At 44.5% G+C, this 22,843-nt stretch overlaps 1 protein-coding gene across 1 annotated transcript in view; it reads left to right on the top strand.

Moving 5' to 3' along the window:
- LOC138480909 (uncharacterized) overlaps positions 1-22,843 on the top strand; it is an 829,951-nt gene that overhangs the window by 644,377 nt on the left and 162,731 nt on the right. The window contains exon 13 of the mRNA XM_069612710.1: positions 8,577-8,601. Within this exon, the coding sequence (XP_069468811.1) occupies positions 8,577-8,601 (25 nt within the window). The remainder of the gene's footprint in view (positions 1-8,576; positions 8,602-22,843) is intronic.

The raw sequence follows: 22,843 nt of genomic DNA, 5'->3' as shown, positions 1-22,843 counted from the left end.
GCTGGCTGTGGTGTCCACAAGGCCACGCGTGCCCTTCGCAGCGGTGTTGGTCCTGGTGTTGTGCCCTAGTCCACGGACGCGCTGGTCTACCTGGTCTGCAGCGGGTCGTTGCCGCCTCTGGTTAATGCGCTGGTTGCCGGGTGCTGGCTCCGGTGCACGTATAGCTTCCCCGTTGGGTTAGCGCCTCCTTGCCTTTGTGTTCCCCCAGCAGCAGTTCCCGGGTGCGCCCTCGTTGATTGGGGCCACTGGGTTCGCCTCGCTTACCCGCCGGAATGGTGTGTGGGCTTGGCGTCCGTGGCTCGTTTCCTGGCCCATCTGCTGCTACCAACGGCTTTGGCTGGCTTTGACTCGTCTTACTCTGGGGTGCCGGGGAGGCCGTCCCCTGCGATCTTCAGTATTACTGTTCCGATTTTCATGAATCTTGCACCATTGGGATCCTCACCATTGCGGGCTGCTTATACCTTCACTTCTGTTGCGATTAACTCATTTCTAGCAGTTTTAGCAGCTTCCCATCTCCATTCGGTGGCCGGAGCTCTGTCAGCCCATGGCCATCTTTCTCTGGCTCTCCAGCGCCCCCCTTCCCCACAGCAAATGCCATATGTATTAAATCAGAAGTGTTGGCTAACGCCTCACTATCCCTACCATGACGAGGATTTCTCTACCTAAAATAAACTAACGGAAAGCACTCTAACAAAAGGTTTCTGTCTGTCACACTTGTACACACACCGAAAAAATAAGGAATTATATGGCAGTTTAACAACAACAAACAAAACAATATAGGTCCCATGACGATAGCTGCTTCTTCTGACAACCTGGGCGGAATCCCCTTCCGAAGTAGAATAAAAATAGGGACGATCACCTTAGAATAAAATTGATTTTAATATTTTGTTTATCTGTCTCTTTTTGATATTTACATAGTTTGGCCTGCCCCAAGTAGTAGTGATAGGGTTATCCCTTTTGGGGTGTCCCTGGGGTTGTTATACCTGTATTGTACACTTATTGTTCGTGTCACCCAGTATATAGTAATCCCCTCCTTCAGCTGGAGTCTTTGGGGTTTCTGTCTGCCAACTGCATTTGCTTATATCCACTTGGTATTGGTCAAAGTCAGCTACATTAGGTTGGTATTCAATATCAACTTGATAATAGTTAAAGTCAATAATCAGTTTCACATTAAGTCAATATTCAATTATGAGCCTGGGTTCATGCAATGAGTAACCACGCAGCAATCCGGGTTCACAGCTAGACATTGAACTCACCAGTGAAGTGCGGGTCCATGTACTTCACTGCTCGCAGCCCGTCTTGCTCTCTTCTCCGACGCGGCTCTGCAACTTCTCTGGTCCAGCCTCCCATGCCTCAGAGTCCTCGCAGCTTTCCCAGCGTTTGGGCGCTCGCCTGCCACCACTGAACGCTGTATGTTGGGAAAGTCACAAGTGGGTGTGCCTTTCTCTACAAAGCCTCTGAAACTGGAGTCTCCCCAGCGTCTTGGTGCTCACCTGCCACTGCTGAACGCTGTTTGGTGGGGAGTATTAGAAACGGGTGTGCTTCCGGCATCAGCTTCTCTCGCCACTTTGGTCCTGGCATCCTGGTTCTTCCACAATTTCTTCTGCTGCTTCGTGGAGAGTGTAAATCTCCACCTGCTACTGCTACTTTCCTGCTGCTTTGGCCCCCTCACCTTCTTCCTGGATCTTGTTCTCCATCTAATGGCCTACACAAGAGGGGGCCTTTTATGCTTCCCTGCCACCCTCAGGTGTAGGTCATTAATCTCAATGGGCTGTGCCTCTGTAGCCCTCTTCTTCATCCCAGTACCCTGGGAATTCTGGGACTTGAAGTCCCTATCAGAAACGTGTGTTCTTTTAATAGCTTCTGTTTTACAATAAGCCATTTGGAGTTTGGGGTTTTGGGGGAAGTTATCTAAAGGGGTCTCCCATTCCTCCTGCCCACCCCCCATGTGATCCTCCCAGCTAACACCGTCCCCAGGGTCAGGATCAGAAAGCGTCCTCCTTGCCCTGGCCACATGAGAGGGGTTCCAGGCCATGATTCCTCAACCACTTAAGGGGAGCATGATCAGTAACCAATCTAAATGTTCAGCATGTTAGATAGTATTTTAAATACATTATTGCCCATTTGATGGCTCGGGCTTCCAACTCTAAAGTAGGATAGTTCTTTTCTCTTGAAAATAATGTCCTACTGATATAAATGATTGGATGTTCTATACCATCATGATTTTGTGACAAAACAGCTCCCAGACCATCACGTGAAGCTTCAGTTTTTAAGATAAACAGTCTATTGAAGTCTACAACCTTCCAGATGGGTTGACTACACAGAATCTGTTTTAGCTGGTTAAAACAGATTTGATCTTCTGACCACCACTTTAGTTTGTGGGGTTTTACATTTTTCGGTATATCAGTAAGAGGGGTAGAAACAGTAGAAACATTTGGAATAATCCTACGGTAGTAGCCAACTAGGCCCAATAAAGCTCTTAAATCCTTATTCGTTTTTGGAGTTGGGGTTTCCACAACAGCTGTGACTTTTTCATTCTGAGGCTGAACCATCCCCTTTCCTACAAAGAAAGCCAGCAAATATGTCACTGCCAATCTATAAGATTACATTGTTTGGGTTTTGCAGTGAGTCCAGATTTTCATAAAGCTTGGGTTACATGTTACAAATGGAACACATGTTCAGGCTTGGTCTTAAAAATCAAACAAATTTACAGGAATGGAGCCCACTCAGGATTTCATGGCTAGGCAGGTTCAACGTAATAAAGATGGTCATACTCCCCAAAATCCTGTATTATTTTATGGCCGTCTGGACGAAAGTCCCCAAATAATTTTTTAGATCACTCAGGTGTCCATAGGAAAGTTTGTATGGAACAATAAAAAGCATAGAGTTGCAAGGAGATTGTTGGAAACACCTAGAAATAGGGGTGGGATGGGGGTTCGAGATATGAGAGCTTACGATCTAACCGCCCAAATCAGAGTAATCAGAGATTGGTCAAAGAATGACAGAAATAAGGGGTGGAGACATATGGAACAAGCACTAGTGGGAGGGCCCCTAGAGTCAGTGCTATGGTTGCCCATGGGGGACAGACCTCAAAATGTATACAAGAGTTCGATAGGGTCATTGCTGTGTGAGGTATGGGACAAACTAGTGGCCAGACTAGACCTAACGACCTACCAATCGCCGTTTACCCCAATATTTTACAACCCGCAATTCATACTAGGGGAAGGAGGGAAAGGGTTTAACACATGGATAGGGGCAGGCAGCCTAAAGACAAGAGACATGTTTTAGGAAGGGGAAAATCAAATCATTTAACCAGTGCAAAGAGGACTCCTCCCTGAGGGAGGAGGAGAGGTTTAGATATATGCAGTTGCGTCACTGGCTACTACAGCCGCAGATAAAGAAAGCAGCACTGAGGCCCCCAGCGCCTTTCGAAAAATTCCTCACAGAAAGCGCAGACGACAAAAACCTGGTGGGGACTCTCTATAAATTCATAAAACAAAATGAGACAATAGGGACCACCCAATACAGGACGCTGTGGGAGGTAGAGGTGGACCGCCAGATAGAAGACGAGTGGGCAAGTTTATGGAGCAAGATACCAAGGCTCACAAAATCGATCCAGATACAAGAGTTCTGGACGAAACTAATGTGCCAATGGCATCTCACCCCGTGCGCACTGAACAAACTTCACCCCCAGGCGAAGAAAGAGTGCTGTGGGGGTGTGGGGATGTATGGTCCTGGGGCAACATATGGTGGGAGTGCCCCCATATTCAAAGCTACTGGGATATAATAGCTGCTGCAGTCGAGGAAATGACTGGAGCCAAAGGCCTCAGTAGTCGAGGCGAAGCCATTCTGGGCCTGGGAGGAACGATTGAAAAGCTACCCTGGAAAGCACTGAGGAAAATGTATGTGATTCTAATGCTCTCAGGGGCCCTGGTAATCGCCCAGAAATGGAAGTTGAAAGACCCACCGAAGGAACACGAATGTATTAGTGAAATAAAGCAAGTTGTATCTATGGAATGGGTTACCTACTCAATACAGAGGAACCACCAGAACTTTGTGGCAGACAGGGACCTTGTGATGAAGTTCTTACAAAAAGACTCAAGAGGTGCATGGTGCCCGAGGAAAATGAAACTGCTGGGTCTGGTGTAAGGCGGGCAAGAGGGCCAGGTCCTCACTACCGGAAGTAGTCTTTGGGCGTGATCCTAGGAAAAGCAGCTGTCCTGGCGAGGAAGGAACCCCAGGAACAAGGGAGCCTAAAAACTTCAGAACTTTCAGTTGGGGAGTCTGGATGGGTACACAGGGCAGGGGGAGAAGGGGTTGGGGTCTGTTTTGTGTTTTGTTGCTTGACATAAATGCTAATAAAAATCTAAATGAAAAATGTAGTTTAAACCATGAGCATCTATCTGGTACCTACAGGAAACCATATTTGTTTTGGTTTTGTTCAGGATTATCCAACCAGACATTAAGTTCACCCACAAATGAGGAATGGAGGAAAGAACAAAAGTGTGAGGAAAAAAGTCCTTAACTGTGGCTCTTAGTCAACAGCCCTGACCTTTTTTCAATTTTGTCCCACTGCATTATTGATTGTTGCTGAGGCGCTCTAATCTAAGCTCATCAGAGAGAGATGTATGTCTTGAGTGGCTCAAAGTAATTCAGGGTAAGGGCACATCATTCACTTTGTTTTCCTGATAAGGTTCCCCACATTGCTGGCTGTGAGGGGCCACTGTAAGGTGACATCCTGTTATTAATGTCCAGCTATACCGGTGTGTAGTGTATTGTAGCCAAGCATTGTTTCTTTGCAGGAGTGTATGTGATTTGGATGCAGAAATATTTGGCCATGGTCACACTGGCTCGGTGGTTTCAGGTCTGTGGGAGCCAAAATCAGAAAAGACTAGTTTGTTTTGATGTCTAGTTTGAATCTGGAGTGTTTGCCCTTGATGAAGTCTGCAAAGTTTGAATGTGGCAACCTCCACTGATTGGGTGGCAACCAGAATGTTTGAAGAACTTACGCTTTGATTGGGGCTTTGGACTCTCAATCCAAATCCCCATGCAGATAGAGGATTTAATGAGTTAATGTGTTGAAGAACTGGTACCTTATCAAATGCTGAGCCGAAGACTAGATATGAAGAAGTTCTGCTGGAAAATGCAGCTTTCCAATATACACCTGACGGCACAGCTCTTCCAGAGACCTGCACGAACTGGACACCCAGCTGCAAGGGTGGAATAAGGATGGTGTTCACTCCACCTGCCTTAACAACAAGTCTTCACCTTTGCGCCCTTGAGAAACCTTGATGGTTCTGGACATCAAACAGACCACAACTCAGCAGAGACATGACCACCAGCACATAGAAGCTCCATCAGCTGACAGTCTCAAAACCTAGGCAGCTGCCTAAAATACTCCAAAACCCATCCATGGTGCCGGTACTCTAGCACTCCTTTTTCTGTTGCTGGAGTCCTCCTACACCACTCTTCTACTGGGCCATCTGCTGGACCAAACATGTCCACAATGGACCACAACTGCAGAGGTTCTCTTTGGTGGTCCTCCAGCCGTGTCAACAACATGACCAAATGATTAACAGCTGACCCTGACCCCAAATGAGCGCTGGGACACTTGGCCCTGCACAGCTGCAGCCCTCGTCCCTATCTGGAGCGGAGTATCTGAAAGCTCCAGTCAGGTACAATTGAGGAATTCAAAATGTGAGGTACGATACACTTTGCTGGCATTTTTTCAACAGGAATTTGAATGAATACGCCACCTATTCCATCAACATGTACAAACACAACTCCCGGACCATCTCAAACAATCGACCATCACCTGGCTTCTAACCTGTATTCTAAGGTGACATACAGATCTGGGTCACCTCATCGCAGTGGCCATTTCACTGCATTTGTGTGTGATTTTTTTTTATAAAGGAAAACCCCTGCCTCCTTAATCAAATACATCAAATAAATGTGGTAAAATGGCCATTTACCAAATGCGAAGAACGGCTGTTGACAAGGTAGGCAGGTTTGAACCCTAGTGAACACAAGCTATACCAGGTGCCAGTAAGCCCTTGAACCACCAGTGACCCAGCAGTTGCCCATACCCCTGAGACTTTAGATGAATGAACTTACATTTCACTATTCCTGCACATTTTATTTGACTTTGACAGTGATAAAGTAGTTAAACTATGCTCACCGTGGATACTCTTTTGTTGAAAGTGATAACTGTGTTATCTTGTAGCTAGTCCACCGTGCTCCATGTTTTAGAGCATGCCTTCTTTGCTTGACCTCTGTTACCAATAGCTGAACGAATGGAGGCAATGGAAGATCTAGAGCCATACCACGGTCCTACTCAGACCACCATACCTATGGTCTGAAGAAAAATTCAGGACTGGTAGATGGAAAATGTGTTATGATGTAAAGGAATCCATCAAGCATGCCAGCTGGGTGATAGCATGGAGGAACTTTAAAGATGAACAGATCATTGTTTACTTTTATATAGCGCTAGCAAACTAACTTATGGCGTCTATGGAGCTCTTTTAGGCACATCGGCATGCTAGGAAGACATACAACATGGAATTGTTCAGACAGCGTTATCACACAGAAGTGCATATGTGAACCACCGGGATTGTGCTGGGGCCATAAACCTCTGAGAAGCCGACTCAGAGCACCTGTATGCCCGCCAATGCCATATTCTATGGGCAGGTTACTGGGGACGCAATGTGAAACCTCCCTAGTGAGGGTGGGAATCGGTATGCAAGATTCTAACTGGGTCCTTTGCCCTCTGTCTACTCTACGGGCAGACCTCCTTACTCTGCCAGTTTCTCTCTTGCGGTTGGTAAAGTGTGCGCTTTACTAGCCCCATCACAATAATCTTTGATCAAACTATTGAGTTTTGTTCGAGTTTGTTTTTCATTTTAGGTGGAATATATATTGTATTGTTTTATAATTTTGCTTTTGAATAAAATATATTTTTTTATATGAGCGTTTGGGTTGCTCCTGAATAAATGGTATGACTGGACAGAGAAGGATGCTAGATGATTAGCCAGCCAAACTATGTTGTGAAGTGTCTCCATCGGGTGCTGTGTTTTGTGTTGATTTGAATCCCGGTACATAGAGACACTGGTCCGGGGCCCCACATTTACAGTCTGCCAGTTTCCTTACATGGTTATAGTGGGATTGAGAAGACAGGGGCCACCTTCAGGCAGTGCTTGGCTCTTCCGGGAATCATCTGCACATATCACTCCTCCACACTCTGCCTCTCTATGCTGCATTTGCTTCCTTAAATGTAAAGGTGGCAGCAGGGTGAAACCTGAATTTGTCCCTCAAGGACTAAGAGTTGTGGGGGTCCTACATTTTACAGGGTTGCGGTGGTTACATAGAAGTAAAGAAGTAACCCCCAGACGTAAACTGAAAATGCGTAAATTAATGGGTACCAAATGTTAGATCAATGTTGCTGTAGTTTGCTGCTGGGAGTAAGGAATCCAGGTTTAGTCAAACTTTCCGAGTTTGTCTTTTGGCTTGAAGGATTTAGTGATGAACTGAATGTAGAGAATAGGCCCTTTTAATTATGTTGGCTGTTTTGTGGCGTGTCCAATGTTGTCTTGTGGCTGCTTCAAAGTGCATGCCCTCCCTGTGGTGCCAAGGAGGAAGGAAGATCTGGCTTCTCAATTATGAGTCACCCTGATTTTCTGATTGTGTCCAGCAGGTTCATTGGTGTGCAGTAGAAGAGCAATTGCTACAGCTTCCACTAATTGTGGGCGGAGGAGGTACTAACCCTCATCTATGGGTGTTGTTGGGTGGCTGCCCATGTCTGCTCCGCTATGGGTGTACACGCTATGCTTTGGTTCCCTTGCCTGCAAAAACCAGGAAGCCTTAGACATAGCAACATAACATACCATGCCATAACTACCTAGTATAACAAGCAAGCATAGCCCACCCTAACATACAATAGTGTACCCTACCAAATCTAACGCAGCATAGCACTTCAAAGCAAGGCATACAATAATACATATAGCATACGATATCATAACCACACAACAACAATGGCATATCATAGCATGCCAAACATAAATAACAGCACAGTTCTGTAATGTGGCCATCTACACTAACAATGCTACTCATATATCAGTGCAGCAAACATGGCCACACGAGCAGATAGAAGGGAGAATGTTGCCCTGTTTCTTCTGGACTTGTTCCAATGGCATCCACAGTCTGTAGGGGGGAATTAAAAATGCCCACCCCCAAATAAATAACGAACTATTCCAAACTGCATTAGAGCAGGCCTCTGTTTTGCATTGAATTTCCCAGAAATGTGTGGATGCTGGAAACCGCTGGGGTATTTTCATAACCTATGTAATCTCTATATGCTCATTGATTGTATCAGTCATTAATACTCTTAAGTAGGTAGGAAATAATAAAATGTCATTGAAATGGGAGATAAAGGAGAATTATATGAAAAGAAACTCAGCATTTAAGTATACGAAGATGGGACGCATTGCATCAAATGCTAAATAATGAAGTAATATGCGTGTATTCACAGCCTTTCATGCATTGCTGTTTTGCAATATTGATAATTATTTCTTTCGTTTCAGGCTCTCTGTATGTCTGTCTAAAATGGTAAGTCTATTCTCAAAAGCATTGCAATCAGCTTGTTGTCAGATTTGTGCAGATCAAGAATGCTTTTGTAAAATAGTTTGTAGTTTCCATTGGAGGAGGATAGAAGCAATTCGTTATTGCTTAATGGTGAGCTGGTCTCTAATTTATTACATTCTTTTGTTGCATCACTAAGCTTTTGTATACCTTTCTTTGTCCATGTCTGTTCTATGTACAGATGTTCTTTCTGTAATGCTATGCATTATATTCCAGCTAACATGTTATGTATTGTGTTGTCTCCTGACCTGGAAGCTCAAGGTTGTTGTTAGAAGGTTAGTGAGACACGATTCCAGCGTTGGCAGTTGGAGCCTGGGGCACTGAAGACATTAGATGTATAATCTGTGCGCTCACTCAGGGCCTCTGTGTGGCTTAAATATACTTGCATAAGTGCACCTTTTGAAGAAATCTGATTTTCCATGTATAATGACAAGTGACAAGGTGAAAAGCATAAAAGAAGGCTACTCCCACTGTTAAGAAGCATTTATGTGTTTCAGGTACTGACTTGAAACTTTTTCAGGGACTTCATTGTAATTTCACTCTTTCAAAGAAGGATATTACGTATCTAACTCAGAAGTGTGAGAAATGCTGTACTATTTCTACTCCTCCCTTGTTCCCATTATGATTCCTCCACTGGACAAGTCCCACTACTCACTCACTTTCCGTTCTTTTCATGACAGCTTTGTGCCATGCAGTGCTTGCTTCTGTACTATTGAGAGCATTGTATGTGGTAGGTCGTGCCCAAAATAACTTTTTTGTTATTGGGGGGACTGTGTTAGAAAAGGGCAAATCTTATATGAAGTAAGGAGTGAAACTCAGACTACCCCTGCCTCCTGTTTATCAATCTGTAAGCCACACGCTCTCTGACATATATTCTTATGTCATTGTCTAATTACTCTGAACTTCCCTGACTCAAAGTTCCTACTCATGTATCAGATATAAATGATTTATTTTATCACATTGATTTTTCTTAACATTTTATACAAAAACATCAAACATCACATAAATAACATACCTAAAAGATCTTGATTTAAAGGGTCATCTCTAGATATAATTTTTCTTCATCTAGTCACAGTTTCACATTTGTTTGTGCAAAATTGTTAAAATGCAAACAAGTTGTTACTCAAATTAAAATATCTGCAGGATGTAATGCCAACGCGTTTCAGCCTATAACCGTAGAATAAACCCCATCCCAGAGAAAGTTTTTCCAGAGGCCTTCATCAGGACAGATGATTAGCTTCAAGTCGCTAAAGGATCTTCCAACCCTTATTTCTTCCTAATCTAAAATGATAGGAGAGCATGACTTGTTCCCCATTAAAGACACAGAGGCGAGCTTTAGACCTTTCTTTCTTTACTCATTCTTGAGCATCACATTTAAACCGTTGCAGTAAAACCCTACAAATCCCAACAACCCGGACCCATGAGCTCATGTCCTAGCTGTACTCCTTCCTCTTTCTTTTTCGTGGATGAACTTTAAATGTTAACCCATTTAACCAAATGAATCCCTCCTCACCACAAAGAGGCTTTTCTAAACATCCTCACAACCAGTGAGCAACTCCCATTGTCAGAAACACTCTGGTTCGCAAAGTCTTCAATTGGAAGCTTGAGAGCAAGAGCAGATTCAATCACTGAGCGCATAGCTCTCAACCATTTGTGTTGCAAAGGCTGGTGAAATCACCCGATTTTGTTTTTGGCGGGTGAGACGCCCATTGGAATGAATGGGCGTGCAGGAGGCTTGGCGGGTGAGTCAGCCCTTTACAAGGCGTGTGACACCTGCCAAAAACGTGTGAGTTGAGAGCTATGACTGAGCGGGCAGAAATCAGCACCATAGAATGGCAGGTAATACAACTATTTTCAGTACATCAACGGCACAAAATGCATTTATGAAAATCAGGTTGGACAGTGCTTGACTCTGTGCCGTTAACAGAACTAATACTCCCTTCACTTTCCTAGTCATGGTAATCTTCTTTCTATGGCAAGCCCAGAAGGGAGCATTATGCTTGTTCAAAGCTTACGCAGCACCAGTGAGGCAACTTCTGTGATCGTCCTGCAATAGAAATACTTGAATGCGGAATGGCTGGACCCGTCGACCACTTTTAAAATGTCCTCAAACTTAACATCAACTGAGAGCGTTGGATGCCATATTGCCACAAGATGTTTGCGCTCCAAAATCAGCAAAATCAACATCCAACTGGCACATCACCAACCACACCTATTGTGCAAGTGTGTAGCATGTCACAGGACCATATGGTCACCTAATTGCATTTTGGCAGCCTGTACCCCGGCATGGTACATTTGTATTCCTTCAAACCCTGAAAGACGCATAGCATGACAAAGCCAGTAACCTGGTCTTGTCAAGAGGGGACAGGACCATCTCTAGCCATCAGCCAGGGGTTGGAGGATTACTAGGGACAAATCCAGATCCAGACAGTTGCATCATAGATGGACCCAATTTCTGTCCCCCAGCCCACCTTGTGGCAGTATGCTTGCTTGAGAATCCTTACCTCCAACCTTGCCTCATGTCTCAGATACTGGCCATTCTCTCTTTGTATTTCCAGAGATCATCAAGCCAGATCCTAAAGTCAACAGCAATCGGCTCCACATCCACCACACATAGAGGAAGAAAGGAGACCAACAAAAAGGCAAAGGAGGAGAAAAGCTACGAAGTGAAACCACAACCCTGCAGAGACTCGACTGCAGAAACACACAGCAATGCAGAGAGAGAAAGAGGGAGACACCTGCTGCAGTCGTGCATAGACAAAGCAAAAACACCTGTGTCACAGGGATGGGAGTACCTGCCAGCGTACTCGCACATAGATTACCACCAAGCCTAGATAACCAGGGACAATTGAAGAGGGCTCATATTCTCCCCACCAATTAACCTACCTGTGGGGGCCAGGAGACCAATCCCCAAGACAGAAACCTGGGCATTGGCACTCAGGAGCCCCTGTGGAAGTTCTGCAGCACGAAGGAGGAGAGAATATAAGCGGGGCTTAACCGGCACTTTTTCCTCTTACAATGCACATAAGTGCCCTGGGAAGGGGAGACAGAACAGGATTGTGTAGGGAAAGAAGACCAGTCCCGACAGAGAGGGACAGTAAAAAGAAGGAACAGAAAGCCTGTTTTTTTTGGGTGAGGTTAGAGGTGGGGTTGGAGGATGGCCAAGAGACCAGCAGGAGGAAGGAAGGGGCGGCAGCTTGTGAAGGAGATTTGTGAAGCAGGTGGGCTATTGGCACAGGAATGGAAGTGGTTCTGCAGTGTTAGTATGCGTGTTTGTGTGGTGAGTGTGTAGAGAGATTAGTGTAAGAGTGAATGTGAAGTGAATGGTTCATGGCGGAAGGTGGGTATTCGAGTAGTTGGTGAGAAGAATAGTCGTAGTAGTATGGAGGAGGGAAGTAATAGTGTGGAGGAAAGCAGTAGTAATTTGAAGAAGGAGAGTAGTAGTGTAGAGAAGGAGAGTAGTAGTGTGGAGGAGGGGAGTAGAGGGATGTTAGAACGGGATGAGAAGTAACATCAAAGGATGGAGGCAAGATCAAGAGCAGTGTAACACTGAGGGGACATCAAAAAGGTGGGTGGAGTGAGAGGGAAGTAGTCAGAGTAGAGGGGAAGAGGTGAGAATGGATGTTCCAGGTCAGCCTGAGTCAAACCAGAGTAAGTGCAACACACTGTCCCCGAGTAAGTGCAAGGCACTGTCCAAATTCCTGTTAAAATACTAAAAATTGGTTAGAATAGCACAACAGTTAGGAAGTCCCTCAGGGAGAATAGACAGCCAATGTTTTAGATTACCATCTGTAGCATGAGACAGCTAATAGACAGTAGGGGTTCAACATTCACTAGCACTAAACAGGGGTTATGGATGCCTGGGCTAGGGAGGAGGGACAGATTCAGACAACCCTAAGCCCGACAAAGAAAATAAAAACCCTTGAATTGCCTACATGACTCAGAGTGATTTCTGTGCCATCTGTGACACGAGCCAAAGATTGTTTACAAAATTCAGGTAAGAACTCAACTTTGTTATCCACAGGCTTATAAATGTCACACCCTTTGGCTAAAAAATAATGTGTGTGGTCCAAGGCCCTGACATTCAACATGTTCTTTCTGGAGTTAAGGCAAAACATCACAGACAATTCTGTCCGGGACATTCCTTCAGGCTCACATCATCATTATTCTGCAAGTCTTCAAACATTTGATAAACCGCTTGCAACATCTGACAACATACAATTCAACAAACTAAATCATTTTAAACAGCCCAATAGAAAGACCTACATGAACAAAAGCTTCATGAAGTACAATATAACCTACTTGAGTTATGGCATTGGATGTAAGTGCACACTACTCTACAATGGAAGCACCTATATAGTGGAAGGACCATACCAAAGTCAAACTTGTTACAGAAGAACATCTTAATGCCACCAAGAATGCTGATCATTAATACACCATGGCCCTTCTGTTGGAACAACAAACACACAAATGATACCTTGGATGTGTGTGTATTTAGAATCAATAGAGCTGACCACTCACCAAGACTTGGAAATTAATCCTGAGATGATGAGAAACATATTGGATCCATGTTGTGGATACAGAGCATTGTGGGCTGCACACTGATAACTAACTTGCTTTTCTCTGACAAATAATAACAAGCAGTACATGATTTTAATCATAGACATCATCTATTTTCTGTTACAATGATAATAAGGTTAATTTTCCTGGATAGAGTAACCATAGTCTTTGTTTTTCTTCTTCTATTTTCTATTAATCTGTACTTCTTCCATTATTATAAGCCCATTCTGGGTTTAACAATCTGACATATGCAGATTTGGAGGATAACTTTCTTACGGATCTGTGTCCTACTTTCATCCTCCATCTCAGTGCTAATTTTCTCTTTGTGAAAGTTTGGGTTTGTAAGACCCACTGTGTTCCCTGTGTACAATGCACATTATCAGACCATACTCAATTCTGTTCAGCCCCTGAGGGTGTTTTCCTGACTTCTTGATCTTTACCAATGGAGCACACATCAGTTTGAGATCCTCCACTTAATATGGTGTAATATGTAGAGATGGTGATACATAGAGTGTCACAGGCCATGCTCTGTGACAAGTTCCTGGACTGCTTTGTAGCTCGTGTGAAATATATTTTACAGCTTGCTGCTGTGACACTTCGACACCCTGTCCTGTTGACAGCTGTTCCCGATTCAATTCGAGTACTGCATTCTTTATGCCCAGATCAATCTTCCATTCCTTTTCCAAACAGGAGACTGAGAGTGAATACGGATAAGGATACAGAGGAAGAATCTTCATCTCCCCACTGTATTATATTGTTCAATAAGAACATTGGGAAAGACTTGCATGCTTCTCTCCCAGAAAGGACTCCTGTAGGATGTTTTTTCTCAAGGCTTTCTCCTGGATAATGCAGTCTTGGACAGGGACCCTTCCTTTTCTGAACAGTATTTTCTCATTTGGCGGAAACCACAATCTGCGGCAGATATATTCAAAGCCTTATACCTAAAGTGGACGGTCCTCAAACCTTTGTGGTTCATGGGCATTTACCATCCGAGTCAGGTGCAGTTTCAGCATCACTCAGTACAAGGAAGAGTACTGTTCAATGGCTAAATGTAGGAGAAATGTAGAGCAAGACATCATAACCAAATGTCACTCTTTCCATTCATCAGTTTAAGGGCAACACTGTCAAGTCATGTTACAACTTTAGAAAATTGGGATAACTTGGATAAGGTTGTGTCAAGATCCATGAAGGGGATGGAAACCACTTTGTATCTTTAACTATTCTTTATTCAAACCCTAGAATATAACATGCATTCCAATTTAAAGAAACCATCTTTGGTTTTATATCTCATGAATCATAACCCAACGTTCCTCCCCTTAGGTCCTGTGCGTTTACGGTGGTGGGTTAAGTAAATGTCTTTGGTAATTAGACAGGATGCAACAAGTTTTTTTAATCATGCCTAGGGTCTTGCTCCTTCCCGGTATCCTGACAGGTCAGCACTTGATGTGGAAAGAAAGGGGTGTCTGCAAATCAAAAACAAAGTCCATGAACTAACAAAGTCACTTGTTTCTCCTAACCCTTAGGAAACTATCTGGCCTTTCCCCATTATTTCTAGTCTTTTGATTAGATGCTCTCTAGAGCTTCTTGCTCTTGTGGACCACTTGTGGGTGGGTATGTGTCCACCTGTGTTCTCTGGTTAAGAGAATATTTCATCCTCTGGGCTGTGCAAGATGTTGAGTCCTGCCTGCTTCCCAGAGGAGGGCCCAGAGCTTTGGGCAGTAGAGGTGTTAACTTATGGCTTCCCTGGTTTCTACACTAGGCATCTCACCATCTCCAAAGCTCAGGATCCTGGCTCTAGTGCCAACCAGCCCACTCCTCCTCGACATCTAGTCACATGCTCATATCTGGGGGTCTTCTCCTACTTCATCCCCACCCACTGGTGTCTCTTAGATCTCCTCAATGTTTCACCACATTCTCATTCCTCTGCTCATTCTGGAATTAATCTATTTGATGTAAGAGTTGCCCCTCTCTCCCCCTCACATTTCGTCTTCCGCCTTTCCTGCATTTTAAATCTCTTTTTCTCTCTCATTCAACCTGCTCCTGATGTTTGTCTACTCATCATCTCCCCCATGTCCTTCCCCTCCACCCCTCCCTCTCCATCTTTCTCCTAAGATTTACTCTCTTCTCCTAATGTTCTCCTTCACTTCCTCCTCTCTCCTGACATGTCGCTCCAATCCCAACCTGATGATCGATACATTCTATGTGTACTCCTCCTGTCTGTTCTTTATCACCTCATATTCCTTGTTCCTTACCACTTCCTGAATGTTTTTAACCACCTCCAATTCTGTGTTCTTTATAACCTGCTCTTTTCTGTAGTTTTCTGCTCCTCTCCTCCAACATCCTGTCTCTTAGGGTCTCCAGACTCCTAACCCGCTTTTCCAGACTTCTGTTTCCTTTGCCTTCCAACCTCCTCTCTCATTCCTCAAACGCCACACTCCAAGTTATGCACCGACTCCTTTAATCCCTAAGTGTTTTAGGAGTACATGTTCTCAGCTGAGTGTTGTGACAGAACTTCCATCAGTTGCAGACCGCAATATCAAGAGGGCGGGCCACCATCTTTGTTTTCCACATTTCCAACATCTACATGTGGAGAGGAGTGCTTGCACATAGCCCTGCTGCACACCTCCATTGCCTCTCCATGGTTACATGTCTTTTCATTGAAAAATGGTTCATGGAAAGATTTTTCATAAAACATTTTTCCATTGAATGTCTATTAATGACACGTTTCATCGAAAATGTGTACATCAAATGTATTGATTTTTATTCTATTGGGGGTCCCCCCCAAACCCGTTTTCTGCCCTTTAAAACACCCCGAACATTAACGAAACTCCCATTTTCCAAATTTAATCCTTTACCCCACCCAAACATACATACATATATTTTAGATCAGGTAAAAATTCAATGAAAGATTTCTTTGATGAAAAATGTTTTCAATGCAACATTTTCGATGAAACATCTTTCAGTGAAACATTTTCTGATGAAGACTGTAATTCCCTCTCCATGGCTTACTCCTCTCATTAGCAGACCACTTCTTCCTCATGCAGGGGCTGTGTAAGTTACGCTAGCGGGTGGGAGACTGACCCCAATTGCAGCTTTTGCATTCTGAATTAGCCAGTAATGCCATCACTGAAGAGTCTGCTGGCCACATGACTAGGCCCTGCCACTCAGCTGCCCTGCCCAAAACCAGTTTCCCTCCTTCCAGCATAAACACTCCAGACTGTCTCCAGGTATACATCATTGAGGATGATGCTGGTCCACATGACCAGGCTCTACCAAACTGCCGCCCCACCCACAACCAGTTCCCCTCCTTCCTGACAGCTACATAAGGACTCCAGGCCAGCTCCAGGCATACAGAATTGGGGAGGCTACTAGTCATGTCACCGGGCGCTGCCACTCAGCTGCACAACCCACCACCTATTTCACCAGTCCACATTATGTGTCCTCATCACTAGCATCCTCCACAAATGATGGACAAACACTGGTTTGTATCTGTTTGGGCCTCATGGGGCTATGGGCTGGACCCACTATCCGCATTTCATCTACAAAGTATTCACTAAACACCTACTTGCCAAAAGACATCTCCATTTGTCTTTTTCCTCCACAGCCAACTCCCACCCTCGCTAGGATTCAAACGACCAATCCCCAGCAAGCTACGCTAGCCACCCACCCAATACCACCCTTGCCTCCATCCAAAACTCAAGGACTATGTGTATACACCCCCTCATGCTGAACAATGCTCAGTTGGCTGTTACTTACACCGCTAAAAAAACTGACTGCACCGTGCAAAAACTTGCATGTCCTCTACACACAAACATGATTACCCCATCTTCCCTTCATGTTTTTTATGTCTTCCTAAACCCTGGCTACTGCATCCAACATTCCGACTGGCCAGGAAGAGCAGGAGGTGGAGTGGCAATCATCAAAAATAGCAATTGGCCATGATCCATCATCCCCTCTCCCAAAGAAAGCCTGTTTGAATAACCTGCCTGCCGGTTCCCTTTATCACATAAGGAATCCAACATCTTCCACCTCATCTACAGACCCTCACAGGAGGGAATCTTCATTGATGACAACACCTATTTACTCTCCTCTGCCAAATTAGCACACACTAATGTCTTCCTCTGAAATTTGAACGTCCCTGAGTCTCTGCCAAATGCCACACTCAAAACAGACTATTCACACTGACTGGATCTATGGACCGTAAGCAGATTTTGCTCTCCCCCACTAACAGGAAAGGCAACATCCTAGACCTAGTCCTTGCATCATCCCACCTCATCACCTGCAAATACACTAGGCCACTTGACTGGTATGACCATGCTGCCATCTCACTGTTGATCACCCACTCAACCACAGCCTAGAAAGGTCAGGCAAAATGCCACCTCACTAAGCACTGCTCATACAAAACCTTCCCTGTCAATGAGCTAGATGCAAACTTTGCAGACTTCCCTGTCAAAGGGAATGCAATGGTCTTCCAAGAATTATTCACCAGCTCTGCTAGGAAACTGGTGGACACTCATGCCCCCCTCAATACCAGCCATACTAACACCTAACCATCCGTCCCCTGATACACCCCTGAGCTCCTATTCAGAAAACACTCAATCAGAGACCTAGAGAAATGGTGGCATAAAAACCATAACCCAGGAGATCTCATCAACTTCACATCTCTCTGCACCAACCGTAGGATTCTGAACACCAAGACCAAAGAGTCCTAGAGAAATGGTGGCACAAAAACCATAACCCAGGAGATCTCATCAACTTCAAATCTCTCTGCACCAACCGTAGGATTCTGAACACCAAGACCAAAGTTGCTTTCTATTCCACCACCATCTCGTAAACCTCTAGAAGGAGCAAAGCCCCCTTCCATGTAGGAACACATTATACCACACCCTCATCCAAACCCAAGGTGCCTGCAACTCAGGGAAAATGTGACAAAATTGACGTTTTCATTGAAAAAATAGATAAAACTTGACAGATCATCAAGTCAACCTCCCCTAATGTTAGCGCCTCCTGCAGCCCAGCACATACACTGACCCTAAGGACAATATTCTTCACCATCTGTCCCTAGACCTCCTTAAAATGTCACCTCTCTCAAACCTACCACTTACTCTGACAATATCAAATTCACGGGCCGAGGCACTCAACACACTTATCAGTATCATTAGTTCCTCCCTCAGTTAACAATCATTTTTGGACACACTCAAGACTGGTCCCATATGACCTCTTTTGAAAAAACAAGCCTTGACTCAGACAACCAGGTCGCCTACTGGCCCATTCCGAACCTCACGTGTATTGGCAACATTTTGAAAAAGTAGTTGCTACACAACTACTCGCCAGCACTGGCTCCTACTCTCCCTACTTGCTGACAAGGTGGGATTTACTGGCACTCTTGTCCTGAATTGGTTTACCTCCTACATCTTGGGGGGATACAAGGCCATCCAGCACGTTGGGTTCTAACCCTCCTGCGCAGTCCCCCAAAGCTCCGTCCTCTCACTGATCCTCCTTAATCTTTACATGGAACCTCTGGGCTCCCTCCTTAAAAACCCTGATATAGCCATCCAGCAATATGCAGACAATACTAAATTATGCATTAGAGTAAAAAGCCCACAGGACATCAGTCATCCCGCTATTACCTAGCCATCATCCAATTTTTTTTGTCGACGGTATATCACAAGCTTAACCCCTTGGAGATCGAATTTGTGATATGCACCTAAAAGGATTTGATCCTCAGCAAAATCTTTCATCATTGGCAGCAGTCTGTCCTTCCAGAAACTCATAGCCAGGAATGCCCAAACATCCTGGCTCCAAATCTCCATCCTTTGCAAAATCGTATCCTTCATCCCGCTGCAGGAGTTCTGGACTGTAGTGGAGGCCCTAGTGGTCTCAAACATCAATGGGGGAAACAACCCTCCTGACTTGGCTCACAGCAGCTCAACTGGCTCCCCCATATGCAGTACACAGGGCCACAGCATTCCTCATTATGAGTGCACAAAAGTTGACTGAATAACTGCCATCCCACGCAAACTGCACTGGTTTAGTCTCTCACCCGGGATAGAGTTCAAGACTGCATGTATCATCTACAAAGTAGTCATGAGTAGCAAACCAGCATAACTGTCGGTTAAGCACAACATATCTGGTGGTACACGTGAACCAGATTGTCTTGACCCTCTGAGGCTCAATCCCTACATCGGCTCGGAATGCCCCCCCCAATTCTCAAATTTTCGATAATACCTAATCAAGGACTAATACCAATGGACACACAGAGTGACACACAAACCACAACTCATAGTACTGCTCTACTGTTAAAAGAAGCCAGCCCAAAAGCTGGCTCCCCACATTCTGTACAGCACTTTGCTGCTCTCAAGCTAGAACCACACTTTAAAAAATAAATAAAAATAATGTCTTTCCCTCCTGACTAAGTGTACAAATTGTCTTACTGTGGGGTTTTAGTAGCATTTGCTGTCCCATATAGGGTGGGGGCAAACCTGTACAGTAAAAGTTCTGATTCCTTAAAAGGACAGTACCAAATAATGGCTCCATGTGCCAATCCGCAGCCTCCCACAGGTGGCATGGAGGGGGTAGTTATAGGTCCACAACAACACCCACAATCACCTAGTTTATTCCACTATTCACCTACAAGCTTAGGCTCTGGACTTCGCCATAACTGTCAAATTTATCTCCACTGAGGCAGTAGAGAAGTTTGCCTTCTGACTTACAGAAGAGAAGAGTCTGCATTGTAGTAACTTAAAATAAAGATTTTACAGGGCCTTTCTTTAGACATTTGAATTTAGCTGTTGAGATGGGAGTTGACTAGGCACCCATGCCTAGTGAGTCCTGGGACATTGAATTCGGAAAGCAGGATATTGTAGACCTTATCAAAAATGCAAACTATTCCAGGGCCGCGGGCCGGATGGCCTCACAAATGACATTCTCAAGAAAGATCCGGAGAAATGGGCCTCATTTATGATGATTCTGTTCAACGATATAAAGAGACTAAAAAGGATACCCCAATCTTGGACGACGTCCATAGTCGTGCCGATTTTCAAGAAGGGAGACAGGTCTATGCCCGCGAACTACAGACCGATCGCCCTCTTGGACGTCGTGGGCAAAATATTTGCAGCAGCGATTCTGAAACATTTGAACGACTGGAGTAGGCTGGCAAACCATCTGGACCCTTGGCAATCGGTTTTCGTAAGGGCATTGGGACATCTTTGAACGTCCTAATCATAAACATACTGAAATGTCTGGTCAAGGAAAAAAAATACAAGAACATCTATATTGCGTCCATAGATTTGGAACATGTGTTCAACTCTGTTGATCACAGTATCCTGTGGCACAAATTGAGGAAATGGGGTTGCCCTAACAATTTGAGAGAACCCTTGGAGGCACTACACAATGGTACAACTCTCAAAGTCAGGTTGGACAGACAGGGTACCCTCTCAAGCAGTTTGGAGGCCCAGAACGGGCTGAAACAGGGTTGTCGGCTGGCCCCGGCAGTATTTTGTCTTTTCATATCTGACATGCAGGAAGCCTTCGGAACGGTGAGATGTTTCCCTCCCAAGATCGCGGGGACCTCCGTGGGAAGGCTGTTGTTTGCAGATGACCTTCTGCTATTAGATCAGACTGCAGTAGGTCTGCAGCGACAACTAAATGCACTAGAGTTGTACATACAAGGAAATGGTCTCCGAATTAATCCGAAGAAATCAAAGATTCTGAGACTAGGTCTAACCACTGGTGTCAAAAATCATAGGTGGTATCTATCGGAGGAAGCTGTACCAGTGGTCCCGGCCATGGTCTACCTGGGAATAACTTTAAAGAACAGTATCCAAGATGGTCCGAGCATTGAAAGACATAGAAGTAAATTTACGAATTTGGCATCTCAAGCACTGTTAATCAAGCGACGCTACTGCTCTTTTTCCCTCCGACCTCTCATAGATTTCTATAAATTGAAAGTATCGCCTATTTTGACCTATGCCGCCGAGGAAAAAAATGTTCTTGCCCCAGAGGTCTGGAATTTGTTGGAGGGTTTATTTTGGAAAAGAGTGATGAGCTTACCAACATCTATCCCGATTGAAAGTGTGCGGAAAGAATTGGGTGTGTCTTCACTTTACATTTCCATGGTCTGGAAATCACTGACCCTCTTTGGCAAATATCTGCACCCCCAGGAAAGAAGGGGTTTTCTGGCTATCAATGAAGCTTTGACCAGAAAACAGATCCGGCTTTAACCACATGGCAGTCTATTTGCACAGAAATTTTGAACAACATAGCCCTAAACACTGATAACCTTATGCAAGATCCGCTCAGGGTTAAGAAGAAACTCTTGGATTGGGACTGGATAGTTATTTGGACCGGCTTAGTGCTTTCCCGTCTGTAACCCAGGGTATGGACAAGCATTACTGTAGAGGTACTGTGCATCCGTATCTGGAAAAATTCCCCTCAAGTATAGAAAGGCATTACTTTCTAAAATTCCATCTAAATCTCCTCTATACAAGAGAAGTTCTAGGGAGGAGAACTAAAATGGGGGAGCAACGAAGTTTGTCGTGTCGCTGCTGTGGACAGGAGGTGGAAATCCTACAGCACTTGGTGATGAACTGTGCTTCATTATCGAGTTCCAGAGAAAAATGGCTGGGAATACACTTCCAAAACCTAAGCACTTTATCTACGGAGGAGAGGTGGTCAATTTTAAGAAGGGGAGGAAAAGTATCCATGACTTTGGCCTTGTTGAACTGAGAGAAGTTTTTATAAAATTGGACATTTAGTTACCTGGCCTTCATTCTTCCGCTCTATCATTTTTCCTCCCTTTAGTTGATGTAATGTTTATTTTTTTTTAAAGTTTCGATTCCATGATGCATTTAAAGTTTTTTTAAAAACGAATTGATGCAATAAAAAATAAAAAAAATTTAAAAAAAATAAAAACTTGGCGTTTCACCCGAAGTAACCCAGGTGTGTACCCCTTGCTCGCTGTACCTTAGAGAGGCTCAGCTTCACCTCACTGAGGAGGTCCAACAAGGCCGAAACACGTGTCAAGGGTTGCTGTTTGGTACTCTTGTTCAAAAGAGAATTGCCTAGCATTTCAGTGCTAGACTGTCTTTGTGGGTGCTACCAGATTGATATGTAAATCAATATTTCTCCTCTGTGAAGGGTGAAGTGAGCTTAAACCTGGTTGTAAACCATCCTGAGTGGAAGAAATTCCATAGAACAGGGTATTTGACGCATGTTTGTTCTCAGCAGAGGGGCTCTTACACCCTGGTCTATAGATGGCAAAAGAATCATTCCAAATCTCATAGGCTGTTCAAGGGTTTTTATTGAAATCATTGCCTGCCCTTGGGCTGTCCCTCTCTCTCTCTCTCATCTTGTGTCGAACCTCCTCCTTAATCCAGGCATCCGTAACCCTGGTTAGTATATACAGAAGGTTGGCCCCTATTGTGTAACACAGTCTTTGTCTAGTACGGAGGACCTAAAGGCATAAAATCTTATCTCTCTAAACTCCCTCAGGGACTTCCTAACCTGCCCTACTGTATTCAGTTGTTAGTGTTAGGGGTATGTATTTTGGAAACAAATCCTCATACTAGTTTGGGTTTGAACGGCAGCATAACCTTTGATCCAATGGATTAATTTCTGGTACTTGGTGGTTGTGAGACTGACTGGGATA

This window comes from Ambystoma mexicanum, chromosome 5p, assembly GCF_040938575.1.
Source record: "Ambystoma mexicanum isolate Mex_15411 chromosome 5p, UKY_AmexF1_1, whole genome shotgun sequence".
Taxonomy (NCBI): Eukaryota; Metazoa; Chordata; class Amphibia; order Caudata; family Ambystomatidae; genus Ambystoma; species Ambystoma mexicanum.
The sequence above is the reverse complement of the archived record's forward strand: the minus strand, read 5'-3'. Positions and strand labels throughout refer to the sequence as shown.